The sequence below is a fragment of the Ixodes scapularis genome, unplaced genomic scaffold (genome assembly GCF_016920785.2).
Source record: "Ixodes scapularis isolate PalLabHiFi unplaced genomic scaffold, ASM1692078v2 PGA_scaffold3__209_contigs__length_174095766, whole genome shotgun sequence".
Classification (NCBI taxonomy): domain Eukaryota; kingdom Metazoa; phylum Arthropoda; class Arachnida; order Ixodida; family Ixodidae; genus Ixodes; species Ixodes scapularis.
The window spans coordinates 105,448,525-105,464,607 of NW_024609868.1; the positions used below are offsets into that span (position 1 = coordinate 105,448,525).

At 44.4% G+C, this 16,083-nt stretch overlaps 1 protein-coding gene across 1 annotated transcript in view; it reads left to right on the top strand.

Annotated features, from left to right (window-relative positions):
* LOC8053786 (cadherin-99C) overlaps positions 1-16,083 on the top strand; it is a 77,604-nt gene that overhangs the window by 40,463 nt on the left and 21,058 nt on the right. Inside the window, exons 12-20 of the mRNA XM_029986256.4 lie at positions 923-1,060; positions 2,400-2,558; positions 4,592-4,776; positions 9,309-9,441; positions 11,571-11,653; positions 11,998-12,085; positions 12,954-13,079; positions 13,225-13,283; positions 14,281-14,524. Coding sequence (XP_029842116.2) covers positions 923-1,060; positions 2,400-2,558; positions 4,592-4,776; positions 9,309-9,441; positions 11,571-11,653; positions 11,998-12,085; positions 12,954-13,079; positions 13,225-13,283; positions 14,281-14,524 — 1,215 coding nt within the window. The remainder of the gene's footprint in view (positions 1-922; positions 1,061-2,399; positions 2,559-4,591; positions 4,777-9,308; positions 9,442-11,570; positions 11,654-11,997; positions 12,086-12,953; positions 13,080-13,224; positions 13,284-14,280; positions 14,525-16,083) is intronic.

The window sequence follows — 16,083 nt, forward strand, 5'->3', positions numbered from 1 at the left end:
CACCCAGTGGCAGTCTCAGACTGCGGTGGCATGGTATTACAGAAAAACAAAATGCAATTACCGAAAGAAAGCCTTATAAAATTAGGCTAAATACTACTCTCAGAGCTTTGGAGTTTAAACGAACTTAACGTGGTCTCAAAGAACTGGCCGGAGCCATGATTTCGCGCAGAAAGTCACCTGAGATCTTGGCTCTGGCTAGTCATTTGATGACATTATTCTCTCTCTATCGCTTTAAGATATTGTGATGCATCGCCTGAGTCTGTCATTATAAGTATTAACACGAGATGGCTTGTTTTAGGAAGCGATTTTAAATGTCTATCTTGCCTGCATTTTTTATAACTTGATTTTGTGTTTGATAAACACCCTTTACTTATTTGTTACCTGTTCATTCACACAAAACCAGTTACAAAAAAGATTGTTCTATCGTATCTGCTATAATGTTCGGTACTGCAGGTTGTTTCTGTAATAAATAAAATAAAAAATAAATAATATAATATACTAATAGCATAATATTGCCATAAAACCACTAGGCTGCACAAAGACCGAGTTGTCATTGCCCCTCAAAAAGGTGCTTCTGTTTCTTGCCGTGAATTGGTCTGTAGTCATTGACGTCAAATTGTGTCAATTGTTTTCTGACAACATGAAACAAAGAAAGACTAATATGATTATGAATATTATGATAACTTAAGAAACGCTCGGTGTAGCGATTTGTGACAATCTTATTATCCTCCAGCAGTCAATAAGGTTACCGCATTAGCCCAGAAGGACACCAGACAAGGAATCGCGAAGCAAGAGGGTGGGCATAACAAGCCGCGACCTGCGTTTCTTAAATTCTTTCTAAAGGCGTCTAAAAAGGATCAATAGCGATGAATACGCTTTGACATTTCCCGTTGACATTACACAATTCGCCTGGTCGTTTCAGGGAGAAGACGATCCCTTTCCCGAGTACAGCTTCGAACTGACCACGACGGCGTTCCGAGTGAACGCCGAGGGTGTGCTGGTCGTCAACGAGCCCGACCTCGATCGAGACCCGCCCAACCAGAGCGTTTACACCTTCCAGGTGAGATCGGAGATGTATTTGGGTTTTCCTCTACAAAGAGACCATGGCACTGCAACGATTTCTTCGTCGTTACCTGTACTCAGTTACAAAGAATCAGAAATGCTCAAAAAGATCTGAAAAAAAAAAATAGCCGCAAATCGAAAAAAGATTGAAAAAAATAATAAAAAAAGGATTTATGATATTTTTGAAAAGTGAAGGAATCTAACGGGTTCTAATTTAGAAGAGAAAAAAAAAATGCGGAACACCTTTTTTCAGCTTCCGAACTTCGTTAGACTTCCGGTTCGTATTTTTGCCCGCATTTAAGCCATAAGAAGAAAGGCGATTTCGGCTCTGCTTTTAACTCTACTTAATAAACGATATATTTAACATATCTAAGATAAAACTGATTGGGCGGGCGCTTTGTATTAAAAATCAAAGGCGCGTTTAAAACCACCGAGAAGGTTTTAACACAAGATGAAATGATAAGGAACACTTCCCTAGTGCAATACTTTGCGTAAATAAAAATTCCCAGTATGTACTGCCCCAAGATAAAAAAAATTGTGACATAAGTTATCTTTTCTAGTAATGATAATGAGAGAGAGGATAATCGCGTTCCTGTGGTAAGAAAATCGAAGTGGAGATGAGGGTTGGCGTCTTTTTCTAATAAGGCCGCGTTCCGTGAATTCAAATTAACTACGAATTCATTTTGCAGGCTCCTTGAAGATTTTTTTCTTCTGAAGTTCAGTCGCAAAAACATAACGTGTTTGTCTGAGGTCTTCAAAAATAAATTTGTTTATGCTGGCAAAGAGCGTTGTACGTAACTTCCCCTAGTTGGACTAAGTTATTTGACTGTGGTTTCACAGTTATTTCTGGCCTCTTCTCTAGACAAACTGATTAAACGATTGCCAATGATTTGATTAAATTGGCGAGTCGTTTATGTAATGTAATTTTTGAGGGTGTGTAATTTTAATTTTAGTAACAGATTTTAGTCCAACGACTGTCTATTTTCCAGTAAAGCGCTGAAGCCCAAACCAACTCGCCCTCGCGGAAGGTTGATTATTGCTTTGTTTTCTATCGGTCAATTTCTGTTATAAAACACGTTCTAGTCTTATCTTCTCTCCAAGGCGAATAAATGTGACTCATTTTGTTGACAAACACGTATGTGGCCTTTAAATGTTTTGAAGACACCAAAGGCTGACGGGTTTAGCCACCAGGTGCCTTCCTGTTCTAGTCATGCTTAAGGTCACTGTTATGCTATGGTGGCCGCCTTGCTTTTCTCCGACAGTGAACCCCCACTTCAAACTTGACGGTGAAGATCACCTGACGACTCTACTAATCACTAAACCTCCCTTTTGCACAGGTGGTGGCCCACCAGTTGAACAGTGCCCCCGGCAAGGGCAGCAGCGCCCCGATCTCGCTGAGTGTGCGACTGAACGACGTAAACGACAACAGTCCCAAGCTGCCTACGCTGAGTCCCGTCACCATCCAGGCTGGAGACGGTGTACGGAACGTCACGCAGGTAGGTTAGCCTACCGTGTTCCATCTCTCATACTATCTTAAGTGGCACAGTGTCCCGTACACTTCCGTAGGACGTCCATGGAATGCTAGGATATCTTTCAGACGTCCGCAGAACCTTGCGTGCTGCCAGAAATCCTATACTACACACCATTCGAACGCTTATCGTCCACGCGAAAAACGCCGATTCAGTGGGTTGCAGAGGCATGCGCGCGGCAGATATTTTTCAGAAAAGGTCTAGTGCGCATGTCCAGGACGCGTTTCACAGCCCAGTAAACAAAGATGACAGCGCACAGACCGCGATTATTGGAGTGGTCTATGTGACTTTCCAGCGCTCAATACTTGGACGAGAAATGCCGGGTTACTTGGCTCGGTACGCTTCTTATATTTCGCAGAAGAGAGCTAAGGCATGACACATGCTCAGAGGGAGTGCCACAATCAAGTAGAAAGAGATGGCATCTTACAAATTACAATTATTGGAATGGTCTACACTCGATCGCTTGAGTAACTATGGCTGAACAAGGTTTCTCTTTTAAGAATATTATTTTAAAGTGAAAGGTTCTTTGGATAGGTGTTCGGCATTTTGTGAAGCCCAAAAGTGAAGCCTGGATAAAAGCGTGGCCACGAGGCTCAACACTGATTGGTTGATGAATGAAGAGGAGGAGTGAGCTGCTCTACGGTGATTGGTTAACGCGGAGGTCATATGACCAGAGGGCTAGGCGAGTAGGCGCCCGACCACCGGTGAGCACTAAAAGAGAGGAGCTTGAGAGTATGGAAGGCTCTGAAAGATCACCAGGTTTATCAGCCTGATTAGTGGTAGTATCACTTCACTCTAGGAACAACTATCGAGTGTATGCATGGTACGCGTGAAACTATCTGATGAAAAGCGACGTGAACGAAGGGGTCTGGCGTCTGGAAACTCATAGTATCGCTAAACACTTGTAATGCTAGAACGTTCGACGTATGCCAACCCAATTTCCTACAATTTTTCATACATTTTTGCTTGCCAACTAGGCATGTTGCACTTGAGCGTCACAATGATCTCTAAATATGCCCCTCTTCTTTTTTCATGCTTGGATGGAACAGTGCGGATATACAGTCTCACTCTCAGGCACACAAGACGAAAACAGACTCGCAGCGCTTCTTTTGTGCCTGTGAGTGTGACTGTGTATCCACACAGTCACGCTGTTCCATCCAAGCATGAATTACCAACTAGTTCAAGCATCCACATTATCCCCCTTCTTTCGTGAAGCGTGCCACATGCTCGGTGTTGGATATGTCCGTAGAGTTTCTAAAGTTGAACATTTTCCAAACAGGGATGATGACAGTAGAGTCAATATTTAAAAATGAACGCTACTAGTGACAAATCATTTAAGTAGAGTCATTTTCGCTGGCAAGGCCTAATTCTCAGTTTCCAAAGCTCAGCACTACAGACCCCTTCAAGAAATTAGCCCTCTTAAAATCAATCTGAAAATACTACAAAGTTGCGTGCGCCAAAAAGCAACAACATGCTGGCAAGTCTACAACTAATATAATGCTCAATTAAAAAGACTGTATATAATTAATAGACCTGCTTTTTTATGGTATCTTTTGCGGACGCCACTTTGGAATATTTTCAGATCAACCGTAAGAGGGGATAATTTTTGAATTCCTGACTCCCATCTTACAATGCTAGTTTTGTTGACGGTTGTTTATTTGGTAAGTAAAAATATACATAAAATTAACATTTTTATATATGTCCCTTACCTAAGTGAGATTGACTGGTGGTATGGACGTATGTCCCACGAAATTTACTAGCTTTCGAGGAAGCACATTGTGGATCGTTATGGCACACAATGAGGGGTAATGCATTCTACAGCTGCACCCCGGTAGCCAGACTTTCCAGACAAAGAGGTTAAACTGCTAGATCCTTCAAAAGAGGGCGAGGCTCTTACATAGAGAAACGACTTTGTTCACATACAATTTCTTCTGAGGGGGTAGGAGGTGACTATAAATATTCTGATGGAAGTATCGCCGTGGTGGCCGTGGCTGTTCCAGGTGCAAGCCAGGGACGACGACGAAGGAGAGTTTGCGCGCGTGAGCTACTCTGTCTATCATGTGTCCAACAACGGTAGGGACAAGTTCCGCATCGACCGGGACACGGGTCTAGTACAAGTTATCTCCAAAGTCGTGTCCGGGGATCAGTACAGCATCACAGTACAGGCCACTGACACCGGTGCAAGGTACGTATAGTGATGTTGTATGCCGATTGATAAATATATATTTTACTTTCTCAAAAATATCTTAAAAGTAAATATATTTTGTTTATTTTGAAAATTATGCGCGAGATTGCGCGTGCTTACGATGCATTTTTTTCTCCTTAAATGAGCGATTCAACAGTTTTCGTACTTGCAGTAACTACCGCCTAGAATTATTCCATGACATTCATAACCCGTGAAGTACGCGTTTTTTTTCTCTCCGCGCAATGGATGTTGCAGAAATAATTCGAGGAAAACGAGCTGTATTCACCCTCTCAACTCGAAGCCAGAACAAGAGGTCACGTTACTTGGAGATGGCTATATGCCGCCAATGTTTTCCCATTCACCAGCTGGGGTTTGCAATGCACAGGGAACGCGCAGAGTTCCATATAGTATTCGGCTATTGGGTAAGGTATGGAACAGTCATGTCTCTGGCGGTACTCTTTAGCTTCGGGGCCAACAAACTGAATATTCTTGTTTGTTTTTGACTAGAGAAATCGAAGATGACGATTCGAAGGCCGCTCCTCGTGCGTCCAAAGCACTGGTCAGAGCGAAGCGCTCATTCCCAGACTGTGATAGGCGAGGTTCAATTTCTTCGTTATTCCGTGCTAGTAAACACTAGAGCCACTCTATATGGCAGCGTAGCTGCCAGAGTAGCGACACGACGCAAAATTATCTAGATGCACGACGTCAGAAGCGCTGATAGTGATCTCCATTTTGGGCCTGGGAGGTTGCCATGGTAACCGTGCTTCTAGCGACGCCGGGTGGCAACCTTTGTAGTCTAGTTGATATCTCCATTCGTTCATTGAAAATTGGTATAAGACGCTTGGCATCGCGGCACGGCAAGAACCTCTGGAGGAATGGTGCCTGTTTTTTCTGAAAAGTAAGACGATTTGCAGCCCGGGGACAGTCGGGCGACGAGGGAGCTGCTGTAATCGTGTGTGCACGGACAAGACGAGTGGTTTTCGGCACCGCCGGGATGGTGGCCGCTTCGTGGGACGAACGTACCGTCCTAGTACTTTCGGACTTCGCTCTGATGAAACAAAATCCGATTACGCCGGCCACGACAGGACGATTGGCTCGGGACATGACTGCTGCTCGACTGCCCCATAGTGAGCGAGTATATGTTTAGCATCATACTTCTTCAAGACCCGATCATCCCTTCAAGATGAGATTTTCTCACCGACTGGTGAGGAGCGACGTCGACGGGGTTCAACCAAGAAGTACGGCATGGTGGTCTCTAGGGAATCGTTGACGCCATCAAAAGAGACGAACGCCGGATATGAGGTCTTCTTGCCGACAGGCCAAATGGTCGTTCGGAAGTTTACCGGCATTCAAAAGTCAATATTTCTATCTGGTGTAGCACACATATCCGTGTTAAAGGGGCCACGAAATTATTTTTAAACTTCTTCTTCCTTACCTGTAATCCTCAACTCAAAAGAGAACTGTGAAATCACGCAGTCGTGACATGATAGGGCACCGGTGCCATGACCCCAAGCTTTCACCGTGCTTTTAAAGCACACCGTAGAACATGGCATTCGCAAGTGATAATATGTTTTGTCAGGACACTCATTGGCCAGGAAAGCGAATTAAAATATTTATGTACGAATTGATTGCTGACGAGCGCATACATCCGAGCGACGCAGTTCTCGTGTTTAATGCGTGAGTTGGGGTCGGCTGACGTCATTTTGGCCTTTGTAGGCATTGTAAAGAGGATATTTGGAACCAAGCACGCTGACATTAAGGAGCACAAAATGGGCCAAGCTACAGAAAATAAATATTACACTCGTAAGAAATAAACACGTCTGTAACATGTTAATTACATAGACGACCACACCTCTGAGCATCTAAGTTTAATACCATGCGTTGATGCATTGTTATATAGCAGGACATTTCATATACGTCACTTGAGCAAACGCCAGTTTTTCACTTGAAAAACAAACCAGAAAACAGTGCGATCAAATGCAAGCTATTGCAACGAAAGCAAGTTATATAAAAAAGGTTAAAGATCGCAGGAGCTTCCTCGCTAAAAAATGCTGTGGTTATTCGATGACCCAGGGCTGAAACAATTTCCCCTAGGCCCTACACGCGCCGTATACCTTTCGTTATGATTCTCAGAAATTCAGACTTTCAAAGGAAGCTAGAAAAATGCGAAAATGTTATCCTAAAAGCTATGTGGAGCGCAAGTTCGTCTGCTTCTTTTTGCAGGGGTTGCGGTGACGTCAGAACGCCGAGATCTGAGTGGCTCCGATTGAAGGATAGTGGGTAGACCTAAAGCAAGCTGCCTTGGGGCCTACCCACTATTCTTTATTCAGAACCAATCAAAGCTCGGCGTTCTGACGTCACCACAACCCCTACTAAAAGAAGCAGACGAACTTGCACTGCGCATATCGTAAAATCGTTGATTAGTATACTTGGGAGTTTTGTGAATATTTATACAGCGTGTAGGTTGGTCAGCCATTTCAAAGTTGCGACGAGTCACTCGCTGTAGATGAGCAATTTAGCCAATGCAGTATAACCGCTAGCCTGGGGTCTATAGGTCTTTAACATGCACCACGCAGTAGTGGTACACAACCGCAGGCCGGTACGATGCTCATCCAGATCGAAACGGGCAGGGGTGGTTATTGAACCCAGGTTACCTGATTGATTAGTACAAAACGTAAACATCGCAGGAGCTTCCTCGCTAAAAGTTTGTGATCATGCGGTTACCTGGGGCAAAAACAAATTCCCCAAGGCCCAACATGCGACGCATAGATTTCGCATCGACTCTCAGACACTCCAACGTTCAAAAAAGGCTAGGAGTATGCGAAAATTGCATGCTAAATGTCTTATCGATCCTCAAACACATCCGGAAACCCAAGCACCGCTAAGGCGCTATTACTGATGCTGTCGCACAGGTGCTAATATCCAGAGCGATCTTGCACAGAAAGGGTATAAAGTATCATTCTTTCAGATCTCCACGTTATACCTACGTCAGAAAGCACGAAGAAGCCCTAAATCGTCGGCAAGCTGCGGCACATCACGACTCCGCGCACCGAACAAACTCGCATCCACCAGCTCTGGGCGCTGCCATCTTACCGATGACATCACGGCTCTTGAGAGGTCACGTGACGAGTCGTCACTCGGTTGCTACGGAAACCGAGCCAGCTCAGCACGTTGCTATGATACCGCGTGTGACCAATCGCGGTGAGAGGCGGCACAGGGAAAAGCGTGGCGCTACTCTAGCAGCTACGCTGCCATATCGAGTGGCTCTAGTAAACACCAGGCTCCGGGGACAACAAGTACAATAAAGCGCCTCCTATCGTTCGATTTCCTGCCCAGTTCCCCTCATTTCAGCGACTCAGCGCGAGCCATTGCCCGAATGCATCTCGAGCATTGATTGTCACGAGCCCAAATCGAATGCCAACGCAGTGCTGGTGCCCGCTGTATGAGCCGCATTTAAATATTGTCACCGCGAGGATTGCGAGCTTAGATGACGAAATCCTGGGGATCGTGTTGTTGCCAACGTCAACCATACGATCGCCACAACTTCGTCATCACGTGTTGCGAAGGAGAAACCCCTGAATTACCCTTGAATTCACGCAACGACGAAGAAGCCTTTTGCTGAGTAGCGTTGTGTGCGAGTATAGTTGGGTCCCACTGGTGCCAGTAAGCTTCTGTAAAGTGAGAAACATTCCTCCCCAGTAATTTTGCACGGCCAATTGAAGTCGGTATCCAAGGAAAAAATAGGATATACGGCGGACAACGAACTAACTTCGCCAAGCTGAACGTTCGCTTTGCGCGCGGTGCAGCAGCCAGTGTTTGGACGCCGCGCGCAGAGCGAAAATAGCCTGGCAAAATTCGTCCCTTTCTTTCGACATACTCGCTTCATAAAGAACTGCCTTTAGAAGCTTGTGTGGGGCCCTCACAAATGGATTAGGCCGCCGATGTGCAATCAAAGCAGTCGAGGAGACGAAAAATACTAAAAATGCTGAAACTGACTAGATGGCGCGGAATGAAACTCTAACCGAAGAAGACGCCCGCTTCTTCTAGATTGTGGCGACATTGTGCGATGGGCAATAGAATTCTCAGTGTTTGACGGTGCGAAATCGGTGAAGCTCGATGCGTGGGACACCCCTTTACTATGAGGCTCGAGCTTGAGGGCTTTAGCCATTGAGATATGGGTTATATACACTCCGATCAAGGTCGAAGTGTAGATTTGAACGTGAATTTTGATTGAAGTATAAATTTGAGTAATTTTCCGACGGCTGCACTAGACAAGCGTCGGTCGCTATAGTTCGTCTCACCCTACGATGGACTAAAGGCAAATGCTACGAACTGCCAGATACAATCACGAGCCCCTCAGAAATTGTGCGGTATTTCGCTTCGATGCACGTATCGGATCCCGCGTCTCGGATCACTGGTCATGGGATGGGTGGACAGTGGTTCGAATTGAATAGCACAGCTACTTAGATGACGCGGATTAGTGAAAAGGGTTTATTATAATGGAGCCTATTGTTCAAATTCCACACTTGCAGGTTCAGTCAGGGAATCCTGGACGTGATTGTCATTCCGGGGCCCAACACTGGAGGTCCCGTTTTCTCCAAGGACACCTACGAGGTGCAAGTGAGCGAAGGAGCTTCCGTGGGATCGGCAGTGGCCACGCTCAAGGTAACATTGCTCGTTGGGTGATCATATGCGCATGTAATCTAGTATTTGACACACATGAAACGTTTACATGAGCTCGATCATGCTGGCAAAGTCCCGGGGAGCACAAAATGTGTTGTGAACGAGAGCTGGACAGATGCTGAGCGTGTGTGTGTGTGAAGCCACGCGACGTCATAAAGTCACATGATGATGTCACATGACATCATATGTCGCGGGGCGTCGCCGTGTCCCATAATATTATGACGTCATATAGCGTCACAAAATCACGTGACCAAAAGATGTCACGTGACGTCGTGCTGCTACGTGACGTCATGATGTAATGTGTCCCCATGCCATCCTATGACATTCTGATGCCATGTGACTGTGTAACGTCACCGAATCATGTGATGTTATGATCATTCGCCACGGTTTTTTTCTGACAATTCTCTCTGGCGTTTCCCTGTCACGCTTCTTGATGATGATTTGTCTATAAATTTGCTCGATAAAACACATTTTATGTTAAAATAACAATATCTTAGCCGATGAGGACGCGGGGTCCTGCCAGGATATTTAAAGGGAAATAGATGTGAGCACGCAAGCACGTACCCACGTAGGCGACTGCAACGTGAAGGTTGCTAATAACAAAATATTCTAATTGAAAATTAAGAAAATCAATATTTTTAGGCGTTTAAAATATCGTAGGCCTGCGAAAGTGATGAAGAGAGCAAATAAAAAAATAAGATGAGAGAAAACTAAAAGCTAACTAAGACTGGTGTAGGAGTGTGGCTACATAGAAGACCACGGTGTAAGATAATACTCTTCAGGTGAGGACAGCGCGCTCTTAGCGCAGTGCAGATAGAGTTCGCTTTTCACTCTCTCTCTTTCTCTCTCTCACTATGGTTTCAAGCGGCGCCGACAGATGACTCGTCGACCCGTGGGCACGGCAAAAGACGGCTCGTGCCGCCTCATGCTCCACACGCGCAGAGCTCCAGCGAGGTTGTCCCACGTGCAGAAAGACCACGATGTACCGGGGTGTCATTGCAACGAGATAATTTTTTTCGCTCTCACACAGTTTCGCCGTTTGGCCGCCGGCGACACTGTCAGCCGCGGGCACGTAAAGCCCTTCTATCCTGGGAAAAGTGGCGCCATCCATTGTTGTAGACATGCTCGAGGCACGTGCCGCGCGCCAATTCTGGGAAATTCATGGCGTCTGAAATCCAGCTGCTGCGCTGTGCCGCCGTGATCTTCCCAAGTGCGGCACGTTGCACGTGCCTCGTGCACCGACGCACCTTGCGCTACTTTTGAAACATGAATGGGCTTTACGGGCACGGTGGCCGCGGAATGATGCAGCCTTTCGGATGCTAGTCAAGCGAACGCTATGTGATTCCTCGCGCCGCGCCATCAACGCCGCCGTGTCCTCACCTAAAGACTGTATCTTACACTGTGATAGAAGACAAAGGAAGCACAATATTTGTACACGCATACTTAGAAACGAAAATATTCAAGGACGTATTTACAGCAAGAGTAATAGGGGATTAAAAAATACGCTCTAAGTTCTGGTCCCTCCAGCCGCCCTCCATATGCAGCATTGCTTATGTCGCAGAATAACAGGTTAGGGCAAACCACAGGAACGAAATTTCTTTCTTTCTTATTAGGTATATATTTTTTATATGTAGTAGAAGTAAACAAAAAAGAGAAACTTCATTGTGCTCTATTGGTGTTATTTCTGGACAATATATATAAATCTGTCATCATTGAAGAAATAGACGCATTGCGGAGAGCAAGTGGTCTGCTTTTTGCGCAAGAGTTACGGTGACGTCAGAAGGACGCAGAGCTCTGATTGGACTTTGATTGAAAGGATAGTAGGTAGACCTCAATGCTAAATGCCTCAGAGTCTACCCACTATTTTTTTTTCAGCTTGACGTTTTGACATAATCGCAACCCCTGTGCAAGGAACAGAACAACTTGCGCGCTGCGCATAGATACAACTGGACGTTCTAAAAGAGGTTTTTAAATGTTTAACTACTTGGACTACATTTAACTTTACGGCTGCAATTGACCTTAGGCCCGCAATTTAAAGGATGCACATAAAAACAAATTGATATTAGCATGGCCCCAATCTTCTTTTCTTCTCGTTTTCGCTTTAACCAAAGGCCCAAGATCCGGAGGGGGATGAGGTCACCTATTCGATCGTCGAAGGGAACGCAAAGGGAGACTTCACCATAGACTCCTCCAGGTAACTATTACGATGCATCCTACTTCGTTTCACTTTATGTCCGACCATGGCCAACGCTAGACAGTCAGACGAAGCCAATCAACTAGTGGCAAAAGAACTTCATCACGGCGCCCATCGCCTTTGCGCATTTGGTAGCAACGATTAAAACAGCCACACGCGATGAATGCGCCGCGATTATGTGCCGGACGATGCAGTTTTCCCGCTGCTCGATTGGTTCCGTGGCATGGTCGCTTCGACTGCGGTCGGACTTAAAGTGAAACTGAGTATCGACTAATCTTTCGGTGTGAATGAGCTTTTGCCCAAGAGACTCTCCCGAACCTAACTCGATTACATTTTATTTCCAGTGGCACTGTAACCATCGCGAAGCGTCTGAACCGAGAAGAGGTGTCATCGCATACTCTACAGGTTAAGGCTGAAGACAAAAGCAACCTGGTAGGAGTCTTTTCGTTTCAGTAGCACCTATGGACACCACGTGTAAAACAAAACCGGTCAAAATTGTTTCCCGTACATTTGTTAGAAACTCCACAAACTCCAACGAACTTTAGCATATACGAAGGCGGTTTATTTTATGGTGCACTCAGTGAATCTATAAGTCGGAGGTGTTTTTTGATTAAAGAAAAGAATATTGCGTGTGCGTAATACTTTGAATATTTTTTCAAATCACCCGCAGTTAGGTATCTCCTAATATTTTTATGACTTAAAAAAATACATACATGAAAGGTTTAACTTAAAACGATATATTTGACTAGTTAATGTTTTTGTTTAGATTTGTACCAATATTTCTCGCCGACTTTTACTGAGCTAATGTAACCTGTTCATTCTTCTGATTCAACGTATTCCTAGTTGCAAAATACTGCTGCCGCCACTGATAAAAAAATTGACACGTGTTTCTAAAAATTTGCATAAAAAACACAAGAAAAACTTAAGTTTTGCCGAACACTGCTTTACACCTCAGTGTTTACCGAGAATATTATTACAAGGAGACTCTCAGTGATGTTACCATTACCCTTGCATTATAGCGAAAGTTCTAATCACATTATCAACAAAATGTCTGCAAATCAATGTTTTGTGTTTAGAGTATGTATGTTAAGAATATTGCCTAGGCACTAAAACGATATGTGTTCATATGTACATAATTTTAAAACAATTAGAGAAGTAATGTGAAGGGAATACGAAGATTAAAACATTATTATGATGAGCGTGAGAATTGAGTAAGTTAACAAAATGTGCGTTGTACTAGAATAGTTTCTTGAATTATTACGAATCACGGTGTGCTTTATGCTTTCCGCTTTTCCCCCAGTTCAACGTGGCCACCGTGCACATCACCGTCACCGATATCAATGATCAGAACCCCGTGTTTGTTCAGGAAAGCTACAATTTTACTGTAGAAGAAGGCAAGGCTGGAGCCGTCGTGGGAACTGTGCAGGTAAGATGAAACTCTTTGCTCTAGCTCAAACGGTGTCGATGAAGTTTTTTTTTAAACACTCAGTTTGCTAAACGTTGTTGAAAAGCCACCATGTAAGCGTATTGCATTCTAATGAATTTTCTGGTTTCATTTGATTTTCTCAAAGGCAAGAGACGAGGACATTGGTGCAAACGGCGAAGTTTACTACACGATTTCTGGAAATGGGTGAGTGTGACACAGTCTGCGGGTTATATTCAGAATATGAATAATGTATTATTTCAGGTAGCAATATCCCAATGTTTAAAGTAAAAAGGGACTACCCATAAATTATATTAAGCAAATTTACTGCTTTATGCACTAGCACAGAATCGGTGGCCATGAAAAGCTAAAATGTTTATTAAATAAATAACTCATATTTTACATTGATTTTTACCGCACAATAAAGTAAAACATACATAAACGTAACATTAAAATATTATAAAATATTAGAAAGCCTACATAGAAGTTTAAAAAGTGGAACAAAACACCTATGCGATGCACAAATAAACACATGGAATAATGTTCAGGAAACATTTATGCAGTAATAGTGTTGTGTGTATACCGCCTGAATTTAGTTCGGCCCAAAGGGCGTCTTGTTCGTGTCTCACCTGTAGATGAGCAATTTAGCCAGTGCAGTACAACCTATAGCCTGTGGTCTTTAACGTGCATCACACAGTGGTGATACCCAACCGCACGCTGGTACGATGCTCATCCAGATCGAAACGGGCAGGGATGGGACAAGATCCCAGTATTCCAAGGTTCAGCAGCGCGAGGTTTCGATCCACGTGCTCCGAGCTAATCTGTGCTAGCCCACTCAACCACCGATCCCCCCTGTGCACTGCAATACCAAATGTAGTTATTTTGAAAATAAAGCATAAGGTAGCTTAATTAAAATATTCAATAATAATATTTGAACGTATTTAAACATTTCAGGCTACTTCCAAGATTGGAAAATATAAAACCCATTGCTTGTCCTTGTTTTGGTTTCTTTAATATTGAGACGGGATGTTGAATTTTCCAAACAATCCTGCGGGCCTTCAGCAGTGTAATACCAGATGCAGGATTGAATGCAATTCGATTAATCTCTTAACGAAAGTCAAGTAATTGCCTGTTATTCTTCACGTTATTACTAATAATACAAGGGTGCTGAAAAACACACCGTCGCTCGTCCACGTCCTTGCAGTGACTTCGGGATCAACGAAAAGACGGGCGAGGTGTCGACGCGTCGCGCCTTGGACTACGAGCGGCAGAAGGAACACGTGCTCGTGGTGACGGCCAAGGACAAGGCTCCCGACGCGCGCATCACCACCGCCAGCGTGACCGTGCACGTGCTGGACGTACAGGACGAAGTCCCCTACTTCGAGAGGAACTTCTACGAGTCGTCCGTGCCGGAGAACCAGGACAACATCAACGTCGTGCAAGTCAAGGTGACGGGTTTTCCCTTATCTCGCCCTAAATTCGTGGCTGTTAAATGTTATTGTATCGTGAAAAACTCGAGACAGTGTTACAAGCGTGAGGACCTTTGGAGAGAAAGGCACAAAAAGGGAACGTTTCAGACTCAGCAAACTTGTCTATTTTTCGGGCTCCCATACGTGTTTTTCTTCTTCCTTTTCTCTACAGGATATTTTTCTTTTTCTAGATCCATGAAAGCGATGTGTGTAGGTGTGTTATACGACCAGGGGGACGTGATATAGGTAGCTGATGCTCACAGTAAGTCGGATAATTAATTACCTAAAGTCTTTCGAATAAAATTTTAATTAGTGAAATAAATATATGGTTTTATTTTAAAACTGGTTGAGCGTCGTCGTACACTACTAAATATGTACATAAAAAAAAAAATCGAGCGCGTAGCGGCGAGATGTTTTGGTGGCGCCCTCCTATGGTTCCCCCTTGTGACGTCATTACCTTGCGAACAACAGGTTCGATGGTGTTTGTAAATAGCATGGTGGAAGCCTGAAATCATTGCGCTCTCAAAGCAACACTGCCAACACCGTCGAAATTAAAGTTCTTTCATTCCTCTTATTTCCGTCGATGGTATACCCTTTCCGACGTCATAGTCAGCTTTTGGGCCAATCGTGGAAGGCCGACCACAGCGACGCTTTCGGTCGCGCACGGGGCTAATAGCTAATGGTCCTGCAACAGGCACGAGGTTGGAGTTGCGATAACGTGGATGAGAACATCACCGCGCGCATATCATTTACGTTTTCGTACCGCCAGCCTTGAGCCTGTTGCTCCGGGAATAATTTAGTTTTGTATTGGAGAGAATGGAGACTTTTTAGAAAGTAGCATACCCAAATAAAAGGAAACGTAAAAGCAAAAATGCAAGGTCTAAAATTCAAGAAAAAGCGAAGTCCAAGGTCTCGCTACACAAGGGATGCGAGAGTGCAACGCACTTTTGCTGCAAGAACAGAGCTTGAAGATATCGCCTCGAGGCCAGATCGACTCGCGTCCAGGCGCCACCCGCTCGCACAGTGAACACTGCCGCCTCTTTGGGGTGGGTCTTTTGTGGCACTTGGGCGTTTTAGTTTCGATCTCTCAGACCCTTGACTGAATCGATGCGCCAGTGAATAGTAGACGGCAGAAATGTGTTTTCTGAGGTTTCTACAAGTGCTATGAGCTTCTTGACGGCTGGCTACGAGCCTCCATTCAATTTGTCCGTATAAAAAAAAAAGAAAAAAGAGTAAACTTAGGAAGGAAATGACTAAACTTGAGATAATTATTTTAATAATTATTACTCCCCACTCGTGCTCCGACTTTTGACTTATCCAGCACTTTTCCAGACTACCGACTCTTCCAGCGCTTATCATACAGGTGCAAAATACCGAGCCGTTAGGCCTTAGACGAATATTTGGCGTCTAATATGCCACAGAACAGCTACTTGCACCTTAAGAACGCGTTCCACGGCCGAGCAGACAATTTAACAATAATTATAAGATTCCTCGAGGCAAGTCATGCATATAGTTTACCACGTCGTACGATTTCTACA